The sequence below is a fragment of the Myotis nattereri genome (genome assembly GCF_964212035.1).
Source record: "Myotis nattereri genome assembly, chromosome: 19".
Classification (NCBI taxonomy): Eukaryota; Metazoa; Chordata; class Mammalia; order Chiroptera; family Vespertilionidae; genus Myotis; species Myotis nattereri.
In genome coordinates this window covers 22,020,335-22,041,821 of record NC_138095.1, presented here as the reverse complement: position 1 = coordinate 22,041,821, position 21,487 = coordinate 22,020,335, and the positions used below count along the sequence as shown (strand labels likewise).

Sequence of the window (21,487 nt, the reverse complement as noted above, 5' to 3'; positions counted from 1 at the left end):
CTCTAAAAAGGGGGCCCAGGGTTCTCAGATGATCCCCAGCCTCTCGGAAGGCCCTGCTCCAGCCCGGCCGGCCGAGGTTCCCAGGAGGCGCTGACCTGGCAGCCCAGCCCGTCCATATCCATATCTGGGTTCCGCTCCCCCAGAGCTGCTGGCCAAGCCTGGTGAGGGAGGCATCTGCCGTGTAAGGTGTGGTCAGCCAGGCAACCCCAGAGGAAGCCATGCGGGGCCTGGGGCCGGGGGAGCCACCTCCTGAGCCCCCTGCCCACGGACCTTGAGAGGCCTGGCCTGGGGAACTCAGACGGGAGAGGAAGGAAGCCAGAGGGCCCTGGGGGGGAAGAAAAGGATTCCAGGCAACTAGAGCCCTGACCCTGGTCTACGGTGTGTGTTCATGTGTGTGTGTGTGTGTGTGTGTGTGTGTAGGGGCCACCGCCTTTTGCCCCTAAAGCACCCCAAATACAAATTAATAAAGTGTTGCCATTATTATTGTTGTTGTTTTATTTTGCTAGCCATGGTACCCTAATTCTAATATTTCAATAATTTGCTACAACCACACGTTATTTCCTCTATCTTACAAAAAAGTGTGAAGAACGCAGCTTCGGAAACGACATTTTTATGGACAAACCGTGCACCCCTCCTAGGCATCACCCAGACCTAACCCCAGTCTTGCTCCTGAGCAAATCCCTTCCCCGCTCTGGGCCCCGGGGCCCCACCCATGAAAGCAGGGGTGTGGGTAGGCTGATTTTTAGAGAAACACTCCCGATTTCTCCAATTTTTTGAATTCCGAATGCTCCCAAGCCAGCAGCTGCTGGCAAACCTGCCTGCAAGGGCCGGTGGCCGTGGCGGGGAGCAGGATGCAGCCAGGGACTCCAGGCAGGCCCTGGTCCCAAGACCCCCGACCTTTGGTGTGCCCTCCCCAGGGGCTGTGGCCCGGGGCCTCCCCCGCCCCCCAACGTCTGCTGTCTGCTCGGCGGGACCGCTGGTCCCTTGGGCACCCTCAGCACCTCCTGTGGTTTTGCGAGCCAGCACTTACCGGCCTGCTCAGCGGAGCATGGACAGCTTCCTCGTGGGCCCAGAGCGGCTTCTCTGTTTTAGGGACCAGGACCCAGTCCACGCTGCAAGGCACTGCTGTGGCAACCCCTGCCGTGGTCCTCCACCCGCCAACGCCCAACGGCCGTGTATGAAAGAAGGAAGCGAGAATGTGGTTGCTCAGATAGGGCCACGTGATGGCCCACACCTCCTCGTTGTGACAGCTTGGGTGACACTGTTGATTGGACTGGGTGGTAGTGGGGCACAGGGGCCTGGGAGCCCGATGTCACTCCTGGGTTCTGGTAACCAGGCCAACACCAAGAACCACCTGGACACGTTCTGGGGCGCCATGGCCGAGGCACCCAAGCTGAGAAAGGCCACAGCATTAGCCGCAGTTGATGGAGGGTGGGGGCGACAGGGGACCCGCCCTGGAAGGGAGGAACCAGATGCAAAGAAGGGTGGTGATGGCTACGGAGAGCCCAGCCTTCCTCTGTGGTGCAAACGCTCCCTCTGTGTGTGTGTGTGCAGGTGGCCGGCTCAGCTGCAGCCAGAGCCCCTCTGAGGAGCTAGATTGCAAATTCCACGAGGGTAGGGCCGGCTGGCTCTCTCCCCTAATCGGTGCATGCAGTGATCCAAGGGCCAGCAGTGTCAGACGCTGGCCCTCTTGTAGCTCTTCACCTGGTGGGGAAGCCAGCAAGTGAACAGTAAACAGACCATGATGACACAGTGCGGTCATAGCGCCCTGTGGCGAGCTGGGGAGGGGCCCGTCCTTCACCCTGGGTGGGGGAGGGGTGCCAGGAGACTTTCCAAGGAGAAGTGGCACTTGAGGTAACAAGTGGGGCGGGCCTGGTGGGGGGGTGGGCAGCCCAGGCAGAGAGCAGTCCATGGGCAAAGGCTGGGAGGCCTGGGGCTGCAGAGCTCTCCAGAGTGTGGCCTGTGCTCTGCACAAGGTGGGGCTCAGGACAGGTGCTGAGAGGCGCACACCCCGCCCTGCACACAGGTTGTTTCAACATGCACACGGGTGCCCCCGTGGGTGGTGTCCTTATATAGGCACACCTCGCTTCACAGATGTACCGTTGCGGGGGGCGGGGGGCGGGTTTGCTTGTGTGTGTTTTTTGGTTTACGAATTGAAGGTTTGTGGCAACCCTGCCTGGAACAAGTCTATCGGTGCCATTTCCCCAAAGGCATTTGCTCACTTGTCTCTGAGTGACATGTTTGGTAATCCCGGCGATATTTCAAACTTTTCCATTATTCTATCTGTTATGGTGACCTGTGTGAATTTACCTAATTTACCTGCCAACCACGGGACCTTTCATTCAAATAAAAACAAAGGTCTCGAAAAATAGACAACAGAGCTGCTCTAACGAGAGGCCCAGGCCTGGAAGGGAGGTGGGGGGCGGGTGGAGGCATCCTACCCAACTGCTTCCCTGCTAGTCCTCGGGAGGGCTCAGAGGCTGAGATTTGCCTATTTGAGTCAGTTAAAGGGGAAATGGCCACTCCGGGGCCACTGCAGCTAGGACGCAATTCCCCTTCTCAAATGGGAACGGAACTGCCGGGAGTTCCTGTTCAGCCCAGGCCCAGGAGCAGGCTTCCTCCAGGGGGAGGGAGGACAGGGCTCCCAGGGGTCACCTGGTCGGCTTGGGCACTGGAGGGTGGCCAGCGCAGGGGCTGGTCCCAAACTCGAAGGTCGGAGGGCAACCCAATCTAGACACCTGCTCCAGACCCAAAGATTTCACCAGAAAGGTTAGCAGCGGAAGGAACCCAGGCCAAGGCAGCCACCTGAGTGCTAGGCCTGGGAGGTGCAGGGATGCAGAGCTCTGGACCTGGGGCCGCAGGGGGTCCTGAAACAGACCTGCCCGAGGAAGGACTCAAACTGGCTTCAGTGGCAATAGGATTCCCAGGGTAGCTCGTGGGATTTAAGGTCAGAAATGCAGCTGGACCTTTGGCGGGGACTTAGGGAGCAAAGGGGACCCAGAAGTCCTTCCTCAACGCTGTGCACCTGCTCTGCCTGCTGGCTCCCTGGCTTCCCCAACTCCCAGGCCCCTGTAAACAAAAATTCAGGACACACAGCAGGTAACTCCCAGGAGCGCAGTGGCCCAGCCTGGGGTCAACTGTGGCCAGGGGAGAGCTGGATTCTGGAAGCAAGTCCCTGCCACACAGATAATCCACTAGGTGCCCCCATCCCAGATGTCTGTATTTTCCATTCATTCATTCCTTCAACAAATCATTACTGATACAATGATCCAGAGCCTGAGGATACCATCGAGAAGGAAATAAGTGCTTGTCCTCACGGAGTTTACATTCGATTTGGGGGGAGCCCGGCACCAACTCAATGAGTGCAGAGATCTGATGGTATAACGCGTAATGCGGAAGATGGCAGGGGAGGAGGGGAGTGGGGAGCCGTGCAGGGGCTGGAGGTGGGAGGAGGAGGGGTGGTCCAGAGAGAACAGCACATGCAAAGGCTCGGAGGCAGGAGGGAGGCCTTTGAACATGGTGGGGGGTGGGGTGGGGTGGGAATCAGGAGAGGAAGTTGGAGAGACCGCAGGGACAGGTGGCCTCTGCCAGTTGTGAGGATCTCAGCTTTTACTCTGCGTGGGATGAGAGGTTGTGGAGGGGTTTGAACCTAATTATTGGGGGTCAGCAAGCCTTTTCTTAACGGGCCAGGTAGTAAATATTTTACTGGTGGCCACAGGGTCTCGGTTGCATTTACTCAACTCTGCAAATGTAAAAAAAAACAGCCATGGATGATGCTGAAACAAAGGGCGTGGTTGGATGCCAATTAACTTAAGGACACTAAAATTTGAATTTCATGTGAGTTCTACTTGTCACTGTTCCTCTGGGTTTTTCTCAATCATTTAAAAATGTAAACGCTACTCTCAGCTTGTGGGCTCCATAAGCTCCCGGAGGTCTGGATTTGGCCTGCGGGCCTGTTTGCCCAGCCCTGCCTCAGGGCCTAACAGGTTACTCCGCTGCTGTGCTGAGACTCACGCAGCGGATGACAGGAAGCTCGGTTTGAAAGCTGTGCTGGCCATTTGTGTCCATGTGAGTGGGCCCCAGGGTACTCAGATTATTTGGTCAAACTGTGAGGGTGCGGGGAGGGTGTTTCTGGGTAGACTGAGAAAAGCAGATGGGCTGCCGCTGTTGTGGGTGGGCCTGGTCTAACCAGTTGTCGGTCAGATGGCCCTCAAACTGGAACATCTGCTTTTCCGAGTGTCCGGCTTGCTGACTGGAGAGTTCGGGACTGGTTGGCCTCCGTAACTGTGTGCGCCGATTCCTTATAATGAATCTCTCTGCATATATTTGTACCCATCCAATGGGTTCTCTGGGGAACCCTAACACAGGCGCTCAGTCCACATCAGAGATGGAGGGCATGGGCGAGTGGGGTGACAGTGGAGGTGGGAGAAGCAGTGGGATATGGATGTACTTTGAAGCTGGAGCCAACATGGGTCATTGACAGCCTACGTGTGGGGTAGGAGAGGAGACAGGGATCAGGTGGGCTAGGAGGCAGGGGCCCTGGGGGCTCTGAGTGTGGACTTGTGTCTCCCTGGGAAATCTTGACAGATTCTGTGCTAGAACACATCACTCTGGAAGCAAAAAAGGGAACAGGTGAGTAGAGGTAGTGGAACCAGTTCAAAAAATGGTCTAGTCTCTACAAGAGGTTTCTGGCAGGTGCTCAGATGCCCATATAAGAATCTCACCAAAGTCACTGCATTTAAAAAAAAAAAAAAATCTCACCCTGGCCGGGTGGCTCGGTTGGTTGGAATGTCATCCTGTACACCAAACGGTTGCCGGTTCAATCCCTGGTCAGGGCACCAGGTTGCGGGTTTGGTTCCCAGTCAGGGCACAGATCTAGGTTTCAGGTTCGATCCCGTTGGGGTGTGTATGGAAGACAACTGATAGATGTTTCTTTCTCACATCGATGTTTCTCTCTTTCTCGCCCTCCCTCCCTCCCTCTCTCTAAAAATCAATGAAAACATATCCTCAGGTGAGGATTTAAAAAATCATCATCTTGCCGCCTTTCCTGACGTTCCGCTGCACTGCCTCCGGTAGACCCTGGCCAGGTGAGGAGCACTCGTGTCACCCTGGAACCGCAGTGAGGCGTTTTGCAACCATGAGAGGCTCTGTGTACCTTCCACACCCGAAGGGCATCTCGGCGGGGAAACAAACCTGCAACAGCTTCCTGTTGTTTATGGCGCAACTTCCCGGTTCTCAGGCTTGTCGCTGTCAGTCCCCAAGCTTGGGTTCTTTTTTGCTGAAATCCTGATGGTTGACTTCTTGACCCTCAGGGCACGGAGCCTCAACACCTTTCCTCGCTGGGCCATTTGGCCGCTCTCTCCTGTACAATGTTCGCCAGGACCTTTACACTCTCACTGTAAAAACAGTGACCCAGCGAATGCCAAGATCAACAGAACCATGTCTGGGGGGCAGGCAGGATCAGGAATGAGGCAGCAGAGCTACAGTGAAGGCGAGCCCTGCTGCCGGGACCTGAGGCACCTGGTGGAGGCGGGGCTAACACACTTGGCAACCCCTCCCCCGCTTCCCTAGCACCTCACGGCCCGAAGGCACCCTGCACTGTCATCTACTCGCACCCCAGGTTGGACGGGAAGGTGGGGACGGTGCCTTATTTGTACCTGAAGCCCCGGTGCACACAGCACCTGGCGCCTGGCTCCTCCCCTTTGAAACTGTCACTTTCAACCCGAAGCCTTCCCTGGGCCTGCAGCCGCCCGCTGGGACCCTGGCGGAACCATTTCTCCCGGGTGCTGTCCCCAAACCATCAAACCCTTCCCCCCAGAACTCCTAGCCTTTGAGATGTGAATAGGCCTCCATTTAAAACGAGAAAAACCTAAGCAGCTAGAGGTCAGTCCCCATCTAGAGCACATGGATGCCTTTTGGTAAGAGACCCATCTACTTGCCCTTCACCTGCCTTCCAACTCCTGAGCTGAGAGTTGGAGCAACTTGTCTTCCCTGGGCAATGGGCTGGCATTCTTTCCCAGGTCCCTCACCATGAAGTCTGTCACGTGTGTTCCCCACACAAACCCTTCATGCCCCCATTTCTTACCATGTTTTCTTACCCAGTTTCCTCTCCACGCAGTAGAGTAAAGTGACACTGAATTTCAAAGCTCCCACCAGCCTCTCTCTAAAATCGCCTCCCTCCACATTCCAACTGATCTAGCAAACGTTGCAGCCAGTATCTTTGGACCTGGAGCAATTTCCCACCCCCACTTCTCCCTTCCACCTTTTCCAAACTTGCAATTGGAGAAGGTTCATGAAGCACACCAGGACCCATGCCTCCTAGCAAAGCCCTCCCACCCCGACGTCTGATAAACGGTTTGCTGGTGGGCTACATTGGTGGGGCCGGGGACTGGGGTGCTATCCTTTGGGACTTAAAATTAGACACACCCCACTAGGGAGGTGACATCACCCCATTTCAATCAGAGGGGGCGGGTGGAACCGAGACTGAGCATATTAAAATATATGTCCCATATCATATTGGCTGAACATGTATTTCCCAGTCTGTACAGCCTTCATCTTTTGACATTTTAAAGTCTGATATTTATGTAGCCAATCTCTCTCTTCCTCTGTGATTTATTCCATTGCTTTGGGATTTTAAAATCACAAATGGTTTTCCCCAGTCTGAAGTCTAGACAAGGAGGAACTTACTTTTTTTTTTTCTAAATTTGAAATAGTTTCCTTTCATTTAACTATTGACTTAATAGTGTACAATGGTGTCACCAGGAGGCTCTAACGAGTCCATGCCCCGAGCTACTTAATGAAGCCACACCATTCCTCCCACCACTGATCTGTGATGCTTGTTTTAATGTATTACTAATTTATCATTCATACACTAATTTTAATAATTTCTTTCTGGGAATTAAGACATTGATATGAAAAATTCAATTAAATAGATTATCCATGATTGCTATGTCCACATAGTAACATTTGTGGCATTTACTCTACACACAAATATACATTGTATGTGCATATACCCTTAAAAGGGCTTGTCAAAAACATTCCTTCCGGGGTGGGTATTCTATTTTATCCATCTTTATTCAAGGTCATAGAGCCAGGCCTTTTATGTTTGTATGAACAAGTCTAGTCTAACGGACTCAACTCCCTCCCCATCTTACCTTTGAAAAAAGTACTTTTATACACCAACTAACACCATTTACTTCACGGTGACTTCATGGCAGAGAGAGTTGGACAGAATTCTTTTTTTGTAACACAAATTTCACTTTTCTGATGACATTAGTAACAGTTCACTGTGAGACACTCGAGATACACTGGTGGTGGAAGCCCAATATCCAGAAATACTATTAAATGACTTGAGCTATACATTATTACAACATATGGATGTGACAAGTAAATTAACCAGCTGGACTGTTTTTTCTCCTCTTCTCGTTCCTGAATAGATCTCCTGTTAGTTTCCCTGGGACAAAATTCCCCGAGGTGAAATCATGGGTCAAAAGTAAGAACATGTGCCCAGCCAGCATGGCTCAGTGGCTGTCAACCTATGAACCAGGAGGTCACAGTTCAATTCCTGGTTAGGGTACATGCCTGGTTTGTGGGCTCGATCTCCAGTGGGGAGCGTGCAGAAGGCAGCCGATCGATGATTCTCTCTTAACGTTGGTATTTCTAGATCTCTCTCTCCCTCTCCTTTACTCTCTGAAATCAATAAAAATATATGTAAAAAGAATAGTAAGAACATGTGAGCCTTCTGATATACCTGTCACACTGCCCTCTGGAAAGGCTGTGCCAATTTGCATAACTACCTCTAACAGTGGAGAAAAGGACTTTAAAACATTTTCTTTAAAGGGACAAGGGGCACTGTCCAGCTTGGCCCGTCTGAAAAAGGTGTGTCCTTGACAATCACGAGGGCTGCAGGGCATTCTTAGGGGCCAGCAGAAAGCGGCCAGGCCACTTAGAGTTAACAAATTCCTAAGAACCAACAAAGGTTTTCCAGACCCAACATCAAGTACAGCAAGGGAAGTTACCTTTAAAAAAGGGGAAGTTCTCCCTCGATGCAGCCTGGCTGGCCGTCTGGGGCCAGCATGGTGACCTTTGAGTCTTCTGGCAAAGAAACGAGGTACCAAGTCAGTCATAAACACCCCAAACCACGCGTCGCCCCCCTGACCTGGGCGCCGAGGGGGTGCAGACAGCATCTGCCAACTTCCACTTCCTGCAGCCACGGACTGACCACGGCCCTGGCCGCCATTCTTCTCAGCAACTTTAGAAGTATTTGGAAGGGAAGCTGTGCACCGACTGGTCATATTCACAGCCGTTTAGAAAAACCAAACAGTGGGAAAGTCTTTGCCACAATCACTGAACGTTACGAGATAATGTTTTAGTGCAAAAAGGGAAGCCCTTGAAAAGGGGCCATGACATTTAAGTGACCCTGAAGGCCTTCTGCTGGAATAAAAATCACAGCGAACCCAAAGGGAAAGTTCCTTCTATTGAACGAAAAAAAATGCTTTCAAAGGTCTTGTCAGGGAATCTGCTCAAAGTAACAAGGGCCGCTGTGCAATGAGGGCTTCCTGGGGGGTCAGACACAGGTATTCTCTCATCTACAGCAGAATGAAACCCCCATCCTCTTTCCAGGTAGAAAAGGGAGCCCCTGAGGTCAGGCAACTTGCCCAGGTCACCCCTGGCGAAGGCTGTGAGCAGGATTCAAATATCCAGGCCTGGGACGCTGGCCCCTCCTGCTGGAGCCAAGCGCCCCCCACACTTCCTGTACTTACCCGCGGGGAGGAACAGTCACCTGGCTGGGTCCACTGAGCCAGGAGCAGTGACACAGAGGGCCTCCTCAGAGACCGCCGCGGTGGGAAATGAACACAGACACCATTTTGTAATCAAGGATTTTCTTTTTTATCTTTGAAAATGGAAGCAAGTGTTTTGACAGAATACTATGGCTGCTCTATAAGAGCCGATCTGGGAGTAATTCACTGGTTCTCCTCTGGGATAGCACGGCTTAAACAAAAAAAGACAAAACAGGAAACACAATCCACACTGCTGCAGGCGAGGCCGCGCCTGACGGGGCATCGTTCACCAAACAAGCACACTGAGATCAGGGCGACTTTCCTGTCCTCCCTCTTCCCTTTGCACCACATTCCCTAGGTGTTTCACCACCATCAGCAACACTTTTGTTTACTTAATTTAACATCAGAACCTTAAAACATTTCTGAATCTTAACAATGAAGGTCTCAGCAGATTACGTTGATAAAGAAACGTACAGGTTTGAATATAAGTCACTGTAATTACCATTTTATGTCCCATTATCCACTTCAATGTTAAAAATACACACAGACACAAAGCCACACCAAACATTCAGAGGCCCTGGAGTTATGGAGACAGCAATCCCAGAATCGGTTAAGAACATGGTACCTTTTCTATGCAGACACCCCCCAGCTTGCCTGTGCATCCCAACCCACTGTCCACACTCTGCCTCCATCCTGGTTCCCGTATTCAAATGCCACCAGCCAGTCCTGGCCCCACACCAGCACCAGCATGTGCAAACGAGTTCCCGCTGTGGTCCCAATGGCACTATATGTCTCACGTTCAATCACAGACACTCACTCCTTGCAAAACAGAGGCTTCTTAAATTTTGTTTCTCAAACATGCAATATGACAAAGTGGAAACGGAAGGAAGTTCTAGCGGACCCTGGAATGGAACGGGTGAGCAGAGCTCAGTCTGTGGGCCGCCCCCCACCCCGAGTCTGGGGAGCCTCTGTGCTTTGACAAAGCTGGGTGCGAGCTGGAGGGGTGAAGCGGGTTAGTGTGTGTGCAGGGTGCAAAGGGACCCTTCTGTACACATTAAAGCTACAGCAGAGATCTGCGCTCCTGGTCTGGTTCCATTCTAGACCATTCCCCTCAGTCTCAGTATTCAATAGCACCCTGTGGCCTCACCTTAGCTGAAAGCAGTTAGGGGTGAAAGGCAGGAAGAGAGGAATGGCTGGGAGCCCTGAGAGAGGCGGCTGCCTGCGCGAGGAAGAGGGAGGCAGGAGCTCGGTGGTGCACGAAGAGCCGCTTCTTCCTCCAGCACAGCACGGGGAGGGCATGGGACGTGCAGGAAAGCAGAGGACCGCGCGGGCTGACACTCCCCTCAGAGCTCCCTCGGGTTCGGTCCCTCACTGCACTCGAGAGCTAGGCAAGCTGCAGGGATGGGCAAGAGGGAACACTCCACAGTACGTGTCTTCTTGTCCCGGGCACCCTTGTCAAGTATTGATTGAAACCTGAAACATGATGTTTAAAGTGATGAATGCAACAGCATCTACGTGGACAACAAAACTGCAGGAACACGTGCTAGTTTAGGTTAGATTAGAATCATCTGAAGCACAGGGTGACCAAGAAGCAAAATTCCATCTGGTACAACCACCCAATTTCTACAAAAGAGAAAGGAGGAAAGTAAACGATCCGATGCGCATTTCTGACCAGAAGACCCGATGAAATGAGAGGAGTGGTAATACGAATTCACGTGATTTTTCAAGTCTTCCTTGTGTACAGTCATTACAATGACCAGGTTTGGGCTGCAAACGAGCCAGCACGATGTGGCGACTGCTCTGATTGTTCTCAGATGAATGTTTATACAAAATAATATCTTATCTTCATTTAGTTTATAAACATACACAGTGCTGTCCCTTTTGAATTAAGGAGAAAAAAAAACCCACACACAAATACTGCAAAGTAGCAAAATACAAGGAAAAAAAAGCTACTTTTGGTTTGGCAACGTTAAAAAAAAAAAAAAAGAAGAAGAAATATAAAAAGCAATGTGGCATTGGTCCCTATTTTTTTTTTTTTTTAAAAAAAGGTACTTGGGCACGAAACTGAATCAGAATTGGTTGGTTTCCTAAAATTCAGAGTATCTTGGATTTTAAAAGTAGCACTTTTGTCTTTTAAAATTTCAACAAGTCACATATAACACCTAAAACATCAAAAAAGCTTTCTGATAAAAAGCTCAGCTTTTAAATCACATTTCTGCAAATTTGGGAGACGAGTTGCTTTCTGACTGGAATGGGGCCTATCGCTGGTTGACAAATCTGAAATGAATGCCTCCGAATGGCAGTGCCTCCCTCTCGCCCTCCCCGGGACCACACCAACCAACAACCAGCTACCAAGCCCGAGCTCTTGCTCCCATTTGGGGGGTGGGGTGGACCTTCAGGCGGCTATCTTCGCCATCTGCTGTTCTAACTTGGAAATACGCTCATCTTGATTGCAGATTGTGTCTTTTATAGATTTGATCTCTTTTAAAATCTCATCCAACTTGGCTTCATTTTGCTAAGGAAACAAAAAAAAGGAGGGAGGGGAAGAGGGTGACTAAAAAACAGTACACAAAGGTCAACACAGTGAGAGAGATAAGGCAGAGAATGGAATTTTCCACTGTGGGAGGAGCGAAAAGCCACAGCCGCCAGACTGGGCCTCATGAGCAAGTAATTAATGCTGGCCGGTCCATCTGAAGCCCCCAACAAAACAACAGCGCCTCACAGTGCTGCTTCTAGCCTGTGCCTGCGCACGACCTGGATGCCACAACTGAACTGCAGGACAAGGCTGATTCTCCTAGGCCACCCTAAACCCCAATCATCAATTCCACCAGAAGTGACCTCTATGTGACCAAGGTGAGGAGCAAACTTCCAGAGGCCACAGAGCTCTTCCAGGAGCCTTCTTGGGAGCTAAATCCTTTGCCTGTTAACTGTTCTAAAGAGGCCTGAGTCTTCCCCGCATGGAAATGATTCCTTTGGAAACCTTGCAATCACCAAAGTCCACATGGCTTCCTCAGTCATGATCAAAACTCCAGCATCTCCAGGCACTTTGCCTCTTTATTCCGTTTACCTTCCCACTGACGATTCACCGCCCTCCCCTCCGGCTCCTGGAACTCTGTTCCACAGCCCGTCCACTCCCCACCTCCTACCCACGTTCATCTTAGTGGCTGAGTCCCATTCACTGGCCGATCCTCTATCACTCACTCAACAACATCAGAGCCCACCCATAAGTCCCTCCTTCCCAGGACTTGCTCTTCTGGGCGGCTGTGACCCCACACCCTCATGTTCCTTTTACCCACCAGAGATGGGTGGGGTGTACAGTTTGGGAAAAGACAGTTAAGAAAAACCCAAAGGGCTCCAGTTTACTCTCCAAGACCATAGTAGACTGTCATTATAAAAAAGACCTAAAGGAGCCAAACATGGCCCCAATTCCAGTGCCATGACAGGACATTTTTATCATATTGGGTGTTGTCACTCACTGAGAGCCCCTCTGTCCACAGCTGGGACAGCACTGCCAGTGCCAGGACTAGAAGGAGCTGCAAGAGGACCAGGCCTGAGCCAGCCACGCACACCCTCACCCTCCTGTGGGCCTTACCACACTGGTCGTGTCTGCTGTTTTCTTGGGGACGTTGATCAGGTCACACTTCTTATTTGCAGTGGGCTTGCTATCCAGAATGTTCTTCTTCACCACCTTGAGATCCCGGTTTTTGCCTGGAATGTATCCGTGCTTCAAGGAGATGAGGATTGGATCTGCGTTCTTCCCCTCAAACCACTCCTCTGCCTCCAGCGCGGCTTCGGGCCCCGCTGTGTCAGGATACAGGTCATCTTGGAAGAGGTCCGACTACAAGAGACATTTTGGGGAAACCCTTAAGTAAGGAAGAAGAAAGATGGGGATTTAAAAACTTTTGAAAGCATAGATTGCTTAGAAAACTGGGCACTTACCTTCCTGGGCACAGTCATGATAATAGGTTCACACTTTCTCTCATGAAGTTTAAAGAATCTTCAAAAGGGAAATAAAGGCAAAGTTGCATTAAGTAAAACAGGAGGCCAAGTAACCAACAGGCTCACTAACAACCACTTTTCCACAAAGCTCCAGGGATACAAAAGACTCTGCTCACCACCTCAGCTGCCCCACCAGAACTCAGCATTCCCAGTTTACAGATGAAAAAATGGAAGCTGAGCGTAGCTACGCAAGGAAATGGCGCATGGGAGGCAAGAACCAGGAATAGCTCTATGCATGATGATGACAGTCGATTTCCAACTCTCTGGGGTCAGATCGACTGTGGTGGGAGTAACACCACGGACAATGACTCATTTGTGAAAATGGTAAGGTCAACAGACAGGAGAGAACAAACAATTACATATTAGATAGTACCAATACAGAGCTGAATGTATTTAAATTAAATTAAACACACACACACACACATACACACACACACACAAAAAAACAACCCATACTGATTAATATAACAAAGAGCTTAAAAATTCTTTTTATTTTAAAAGATGTGTCAATTATTTAACAAGTGTGTGAGCAGAACAGCACACTTAGATAAACGTGCACAGAAGCGGAGTGTTATATAATGCGTGCTAGGACCTTAGCCTGATAAGAATAAGATGGTGCTACTAGTTCTGCTGCTTAAAATGGCCAGTGGTGAGTCTCCTGAGTAACTTCTGTTGACTAGCGTGAGAAAAGAGCCTTCCCCTCAGGAAGCCCACTAGCATTATGAAATATAAAATTTTTAAAAATCTAGAGTAGTACAGAGAGGTGGGAATTCTATCACACTTCCCAAATCAAGGGGCCCCCAACCCAACACCCCACTGTAGGTCATTGGCTTCCCTAGTTTAGGATCCGTGGGGTCCAGAATCTACTTTGGAACCTGGTTCATCCTCCCACAGGGCAGGAACACCATTCCTTATTTCCATCCCAGGGACACTGGCCCCAACCTCGGCCTGCATACAAGAGATGATGGTTTCACTATTCGAGTAAGTGTCCAGCACATGCAGACGAAGCCACTGTACCCGCTGCACTTCAAGTCATAGACTCTGAAGAATGGGGAGGGGCCTGTTTAGATGAGATGATTTTGAAAGGTGCCTCCCTGCTCTAAAACCCCTGCTTCTAAGGAGGGGAAGGAAATGAGACACTAATTCTGGGCCACACAAAAGGGTAGAAAGACCCGGGCATCACAGAATTGCATGTGGTTGGGTTGCTCTTGCAGAACACAGATGGTATGAATAATTCCAATGCTTTACATGCTGATTCTTTACCTGGCAATCTCACATTTGTTAACATCGAGTCCCCTCTTGGGCATGTAACCCATCCCTCTCTGAGGCTCCTTGCTGCTGAATGTGTTGAGGTAGTGGACATATGGGGATTCATCCGTGATCTCAAAATAGCGGATACTGCTGTCACCCTACAAGAAATGGGAGACAAGTGTGTGTTTACTACTGACTGAAACATCTGATTTAAGTGGGCATCTCTCTCCCCTATAAACCCAGCGCTAATTAGGACTCTGCTGCAGTGGCTGGCCTTTTCTTCCTCTTAAAGGCCTAACGCATGTGGTTTCTCATCCCGGCAGAGTAAGCCCTCACCTATCAAACACTAGCATCCCCTTTACTGAGGGCTAGATGCCAAGACAGAGTCAGGCAAAACTGTTAACGCCTCTGCCAAGCAACTGCATTGCAATTCAACTTCAAAAGACGCACGAAAGACCAGAAGGACCACTGAGAGGGCAACTCTGCTCTGAGTTAGCTGTTCACTGGCAAACAGCAGTGTTGTCCAGAGACCTGAGGGCACTGATGTCAGACCATCAGATAATAAAAACTAAGACTTTCTAATTAAGAAACCTTCGTTTTCGTGATCTCCCTGAACTTCACAAGGTTTTCTATCTCACTGCAATGTATAAAATTCTATAATAATCTTGCTAGTCTCTCTAAGTACAAATAATTGTCTAATGGTCACACATTTATACCAACCTGAACAACAAGGCAATTCTGCCTGGCACTATTTTATATATATATAAAGACACACACCCATGAAGACATAAATAGCTAGGTAGTATGACACTCTAACAATCCTCTCTGTCTTCACAATTTCCATTTAATATAAATAAAAATCTAAAGCAATGGAAAAGAAGCTAAACACAGGGTTTGCTCTCTGCACACTAAAAATAATTTTCCACCCAGTGTTAACCACCTCTGGGTAACATGTCCTTGTGTTTGTTTTGATGCAGCTGTTAACATCTGAAGTAAATGACTTTCAAGAAAACTGACAAGATCTCGTTTCTAAGTGACTGACCTATCAAATGGAAAGCAGCTCTGCGGTGTGCTCAGTGAACCGAGAAGAAGTGAAACATCCGGCCTTTACCAGCACGGGGTACCCTAACAGGTTTGAGGGACTATATCACTCCACTTTCATTAATTCATATATTTCACCTGCACAGACTTCTAAGGAAAAAAACTGGAAAAGAATAATACTGAGGTTACCACCTACTGAAATGAAATAGCAATAAAGCCACCACCAGTTTAGTTAGGCAGAGATCACTAGGCAGATAAGGCAGGAGGAGACCTTTTATTTCAGTGTGGGGTCTTCCTGGAGCAACCGTCACTTCCTGAAACTTAAATCAGGCCGCACATTTTCCGGTCCAGGGCCCTAACACTGAACTCCAGGAACAAGAACCCTCTGAGACCCTCAAAAGCTCAAGTTCCCAAAGCACCATTCTCCTTAAGAGTGCATGGCATGTAGCAATAAGCAGTAAATGCCAATCTAGAACCTTCCAGTAGACTTCAGCATGAGATGTGGCAAACTGGTTCCTCATTCCTAACACCAATGATGAGAAATCTGAAATCACCAACCACACAGCACCACCAGGTAATACAAAACACCAGCATATAAAAATCAATAATCAATTTAAAACAAAAAAGGAACAAAAAATAAAGTTAAAAAAAGAAAAACAAAACACCAGCACGTACTCCATCTCACCAGAGTGCCCAAGCAAAGATTCCCGTCGGCATCTGCCCAATCCCTGCTTCCGTCAAGAGTACTGAACACAGTAGGTTAACGCCACACATCTGGCAAGTTACACACAGTCCATTCTCACCCCACACGTAACAAAATCATAGCGTAAGACACACACACACATACCAACTAAAATGATACAATACATTGCCCATCTACTAAATCTCTGAAGGACAAACTTCCTCCCCCAGGATTAAAGTTAATATTAAACATCAAAATTACTGTTTACCTTTCCACATAAGTAAATGATGCTGGTGTCAGGGTCATAGAAAGGCAGCAACACCCCATTGCTAGTGTCCATTTCATGAAGAGCAATTGGTTCCTGCATATTTTTCTGGGGGAAAAATTATATATATATATATCAATACACACACACACACACACACACACACAATTTAGGGGTAAATTTTTGTTACCTTACTATGCATTCCTTTATCCCTATAATTAAGTTAGCCATTTCCCTAGAATACTGAAATTTAAACAATGCACATGTAACATTCACACATGTAAATACCAATAGGGCTAGCAAATGGCATTCAACCCATTGAAAATTATGTTTATTTGACAACATAATTAATGCACATATCAGTGCGATTCTATGACAGAGATGAAAGTGCCCTTCTCCTTTGTGACTTTTCTTTTCAAAAAGTACTTTTTTTCTTATTATAAATTAAATATATGTTCTTTAAAAAGTTACAAGGAAGAACATAAAAATCGTTGTATATGCCATCATCCCACAGTCCAGTGTGTGGCAGAATCCATGACCATTCTGGTCTATTTCCTCCCAACACACGAATACACACAAATTAGGGTCATACCTTACGTGGAGTTTAGCTTTTTTTCTTAATAAGCAATAATTTACTGTTGTTTTTTTTTTAATCCTGAGGATATGTTTTTACTGACTAGAGAGGGAAAGAGAGAGAGAGAGAGAGAGAAAGAGAGAGAAAGAACACCATCGACGTGAGAAACACTGGTCAGCTGCCTCCTAGGGATGGAATCCACCACCTTCTGGTGTGCGGGACAACGCTCCAACCACTGAGCCACCCAGCCAGGACCAGTTTTCTATTTTTCCACTTTTGTGAATATGAGCATGTTCTCAAGCATGACTACTTTGATTTAGATCATATTCTTTATACAAATATAACTAAGTTTAGAACTCATTTCCCAAGTCTGGATTCCTCATGCATTCTTTTTGAAAAATATAGTCATCACAGGCTCCTTGGGAGTATCACAAATGCATTTTTTTTAAAAAATCTATTTTATTGATTTTTTACAGAGAGGAAGGGAGAGAGAGAGAGAGCTAGAAACATCGATGAGAGAGAAACATCGATCAGCTGCCTCCTGCACGCCCCCTACTGGGGATATGCCCGCAACCCAGGTACATGCCCTTGACCGTAATCGAACCTGGGACCTTTCAGTCCGCAGGCCAACGCTCTACCCACTGAGCCAAACCGGTTTCGGCACAAATGCATTTTTTGAAAGACAGTTAGCACTAAGTCTCTAGTGAGGATGAGAACTTCACATCCAATTTACGACAAGTGGGAGTTGAGGAAACCTCACTAAGAACCCCGTAATCTACGTACCAACCCAAAGACCCACTCAGAAAAGAGAGAAAGCTCCCGTGTAAGCTGGTGGGAGGCTGGGAAGGGCGTACCGGGTTCCAGAGCGCCAGCTGCCGCTCGCTCATGCGGCTGAAACCAGTGGTGAAGACATTACCATCAGCCAGAAAGATGGCTCTCATGGGTCGTGCTCCTTCGTGCGCTTTCTCCTTCTCCTGCAGAAGAGAGAGCAAAGAGGCACATTACACACATTCAAACTGCAGAAAGGAAGGGGAGGTGGGAGCATAGGGGCCCATGCACCAAACCCAACCGCACCCCGCACGCCATTCACGTTAACTGGTACGTGCGTGTGTCTCATTAATAACCAGCTCCCCTCCTCAGAGGAGGAAACAAAGTGACACTAAGTGATTTGGTTAAGGTCCCTCAGCTTAAGTTAGCAAGTGTCAGGACTTGACTCAATAGCCTCATTCCTTCCAGCTGCCCCGCTGCCAACCCATGTCCATGTGCTGCAAAAACAGGACACATGAGAGGACTCTGCCAAATGCTTTTCTCAAGAGGTTTATAACCTGCTGCATCCTTACGAGACATTTTAACCCTTTTCGGTCCAACGTCCAGGCTGACTCGACAGACCAGGCGTGAGCAGGTCCAACGTGGAGCTGAGGTTGACACCGCAAACCGCTGCGATTATATGCATTGTCAGTAAGTTCAACATTCAATCCCGTCAATTAATTTGGACCAGACTGTTTGAATTCCAAAAATAAAATCGGACTGCAAAGGGTTAATAGTCATTTGTGGAACAGGGTGGGGAATCCATTAATTAATTTTTTGTACTAAGCCAGGAATGCAGTTCACTATTTGGGGTAGCTCATCTACATTTGCCAACTTTTAAGGACTCTTGTGAACTGATACAAACATTGTTTCTTTGTGAAAAAATGGTTACCAAGTGAGAGATAAGCCTTGGGTAAAAGCTAGAAATGTACAACTCTGAAGAGAAGAGTGACTGGCAGACAGTCAGAAGCCTGCACCAGCCTTTTCTGATTCACAGGCATCTGCACACAGCAAGGCCCACTGACCAGCAGCACAGCCTCTGTGGCTGCCTTAGAAAGCAGACAGCTCGCACTCACCTAAGGGCTACAAATACTGGGGTTTCTGTCTGAAGAATACTTACAGCAACAATCTCTTGTTTCCTAGGATCGATTACTCTCACTTTCTTGTCTTTGGAAGCTGTGCAGATGAGACTGCCATTCCGGTTCCAGCTTACATTGTAAATCATGTCCGAGTGCATATCGTCCAAGTTTATCAGGGCTTCCCCCGTCCCCACGTTCCATATGATGATGGCATTATCACAGCCTAGGAGCAAGCACAACCATGTCCCCAGCTATTAAAATGCCTGGACAATGGCACATTTGTGGAAACTACAAAGACATGCATTGAAAGGAAGGTGCTGACAAGAGGCCCTACTTACAGGTAGTTTTAACAAAGAAAGTGACAAAGAAGAAATTTGTATAAAAGAAATCAGCGTTAAAGTAAAAATACAGTTTGTTAAGTTTGGGTTTGTATGAAACAAATAAAAACAACCAAACAAAACTAAGAACTACAAAAAAATAGAATGCCATCTTTTCTGTTTGCGTTTTTTAATCCTCACCAGAGGATATGTTTTTATTGACTTTAGAGAGAGAAGGGGAAAGAGAAAAAGAGAGAGAGAGAGAGAGAGAGAGAGAGAGAGAGAGAGAGAGAGAGGAAGGAAGGAAGGAAGGAAGGAAGGAAGGAAGGAAGGAAGGAAGGAAGAAAGAAAGAAAGAAAGAAAGAAAGAAAGAAAGAAAGAAAGAAAGAAAGAAAGAAAGAAAGAAAGAAAGAAAGAGTAACATCGATAGGTTGCCTCCAGTATGCTCCCCAAATGGGGATCGAACCTGGAACCTAGGTATGTGCCTTGACAAGGAATCAAACCCACGACCTTCTGGTGTATGGGACGATGCTCCAACCAACTGAGCCACACGGCCAGGGCCTATGTTTCCTTTTCTTTCATAAATATACACATACATATACACATATATACAAATATACAAATATACATATATACATATATACAAATAGACAGATATCTTCTTTTGTTGATCTTAGAGAGAGAGGATAGGAGAGGGAGAGAGAGGGAGGGAGAAAGAGAGAGACATCAATCACCCCTTACCACCAATCGAGCCCAAAACTCAGGCATGTGCCCTGACTGGAAACAAACCATCAACCTTTTGTGCAAGGGATGATGCCCAACCAAACTGAGCCACACTGGCCAGGGTAAGGCCTATGTTTTTTTAAGAGTTAACTGGGCTATCAGTTTCCTTTTCTAGTAAAATAAGCATCAGAATAAATACAGCTTACTTCTTCTCCAGTGGAGCTAAAAATAAAGAGCTTAAAAAACTGTTTGGGACATTCAACAAAGATGGTGGAGAGCAGGCTATTCAAATCAACGATAATGTACTACATGGTCTTGGATTAAAGCAAAGCAAATTACAGTAAGTGGAAGGAAAATGCAAGGTCTGGCCTAACTATTTGCCCACAACAGGGGGAGAAATAGGTCAACACTAGCCTGATTTGAGAAGCCCAAAGTATAGTCACATAGGCATGAGGATTCCGAAACTGTCCTCAAAGAGGCCACACTGCTTACTTGGCCACAAGCCCACAGCTCATCAACATCCTTCCTTCAAGGGTCTGCCACAAGTCCCTGAGACCCTTTAAAAAGACTATCATTTGCTGTTCCCAGGACATTATTTCAAAGATAAAAAAAAATAAGAAAAGAGATGGACATCCTGAAAGCAAATTCTTGCCAATAAATCAAATTTGCAAGCACTTAAGAAAAATGAGCCACTAAGATCCAGAACACCTAAAAGTTACCTAAGAGTGAGAAGTAGGAAATGGGCGGGAAAACTGCACAACAGTGTGAAAAGCTGGAGCAGAGCTCTGTGGGAGAGACTTGATCCTTCCTCTGCCTTGTTCATCACAGGCAAACAGGTAACCGCAGCCACCGAGGGTGGATCGTAGAGCTTAAAATGTGCAGAACGCTGCAACCAACCATCCTCCTGTGCTTGTAAGGGGAGCACGGGGAGCACTCTGCTGATCACACCATAAGTGTGACCTCGATAAGAAGAGGAGCAGGACATCCCATGATGGAATTCCACCTTTGAAATTGGTTTCTCTCCTTATCAGACTGGGGTTCTGAGTAAGAACACTAGAAGGGTTCCCAGGTATAGTCAATTGTGATTTTAAAAAAGGAGAATCCTATGTAGTGTGTTTTTTGAAAAGCAGTCCTTGGTTTCAATAGGTACCTGGCATTAAACTTTTTATTTAACTCAGTATACCATAAATATCCTTTATCACCACTAAAAACTGAACTGCCCCCTCCTTTGCACTGGTAAAGGGAAAGATCTTTAAAATTCTACCACTAACATTAGTATAACTTTTTTTTTTTTTTTGGAATTAAGGTATAATTTACATGCAACAAACACAATACATTTATTTAAAATATCACTCATGAAGTTTTGACAAGTATATATATTTGTGTAGCCACCATCACAATCAAGATATGACATTCCCATCACCCCACAAAGCTTCCTCTTGTCCTTTCTATTGCTTCTATAAAAGAAGAAAAAAAATCTCAGATTTTTTACAAAGAAACAGATTTCTGTAAATAAAACTTGAAATTGAAAGTGGCTTAACAGTGAAAAATCAAGAACAACCTCACTATCAAAAAATAAAGGGCTGATTTAAACAACTGAGGTTTAAATAGTCCAGACAATGGACTATTAATGGAGTCATTAAAAATATCCTAAGAACATTTAACAGCATGTGAAAAAGACCATATATGCAAGTTTCTGAACCCATCTTCATGTTTAAAATCATTTACGTGTGTGCACAGAAGTATCTTCTGGAAAGAAACACCAAAATGGTAATAATGACGTTCCCTCTGGGTTGGTGGGATTATAGATTTTTCTTTTCTTCCTTTTGTTTCTAGGTAATCTATATAACATACACGACTACTTGTATAAAGAGAACAATGACAGTATTCCTTAAAAGGAAGAAGAATACTTGGCTGATAAGATCACCCTAAAGTTGGCAGCAACACCGGGGCCGGAACCTAGGGCTCC

The 21,487-nt window shown here is 47.5% G+C and overlaps 1 protein-coding gene across 2 annotated transcripts in view; it reads right to left on the bottom strand.

The window, feature by feature from the left end:
- Nucleotides 1-8,865: 8,865 nt before the first annotated feature.
- Nucleotides 8,866-21,487, bottom strand: part of CORO1C (coronin 1C) — a 63,555-nt gene continuing 50,933 nt past the window's right edge. For both annotated transcript variants that reach the window (XM_081113648.1, XM_081113649.1), the window contains exons 5-11: nt 18,520-18,701; nt 17,447-17,566; nt 16,022-16,126; nt 14,043-14,188; nt 12,720-12,777; nt 12,373-12,618; nt 8,866-11,295 (exon numbers count right to left, since the gene is read on the bottom strand). In XM_081113648.1, coding sequence (XP_080969774.1) covers nt 11,176-11,295; nt 12,373-12,618; nt 12,720-12,777; nt 14,043-14,188; nt 16,022-16,126; nt 17,447-17,566; nt 18,520-18,701 — 977 coding nt within the window. In that variant the 3' untranslated portion in view covers nt 8,866-11,175. The remainder of the gene's footprint in view (nt 11,296-12,372; nt 12,619-12,719; nt 12,778-14,042; nt 14,189-16,021; nt 16,127-17,446; nt 17,567-18,519; nt 18,702-21,487) is intronic.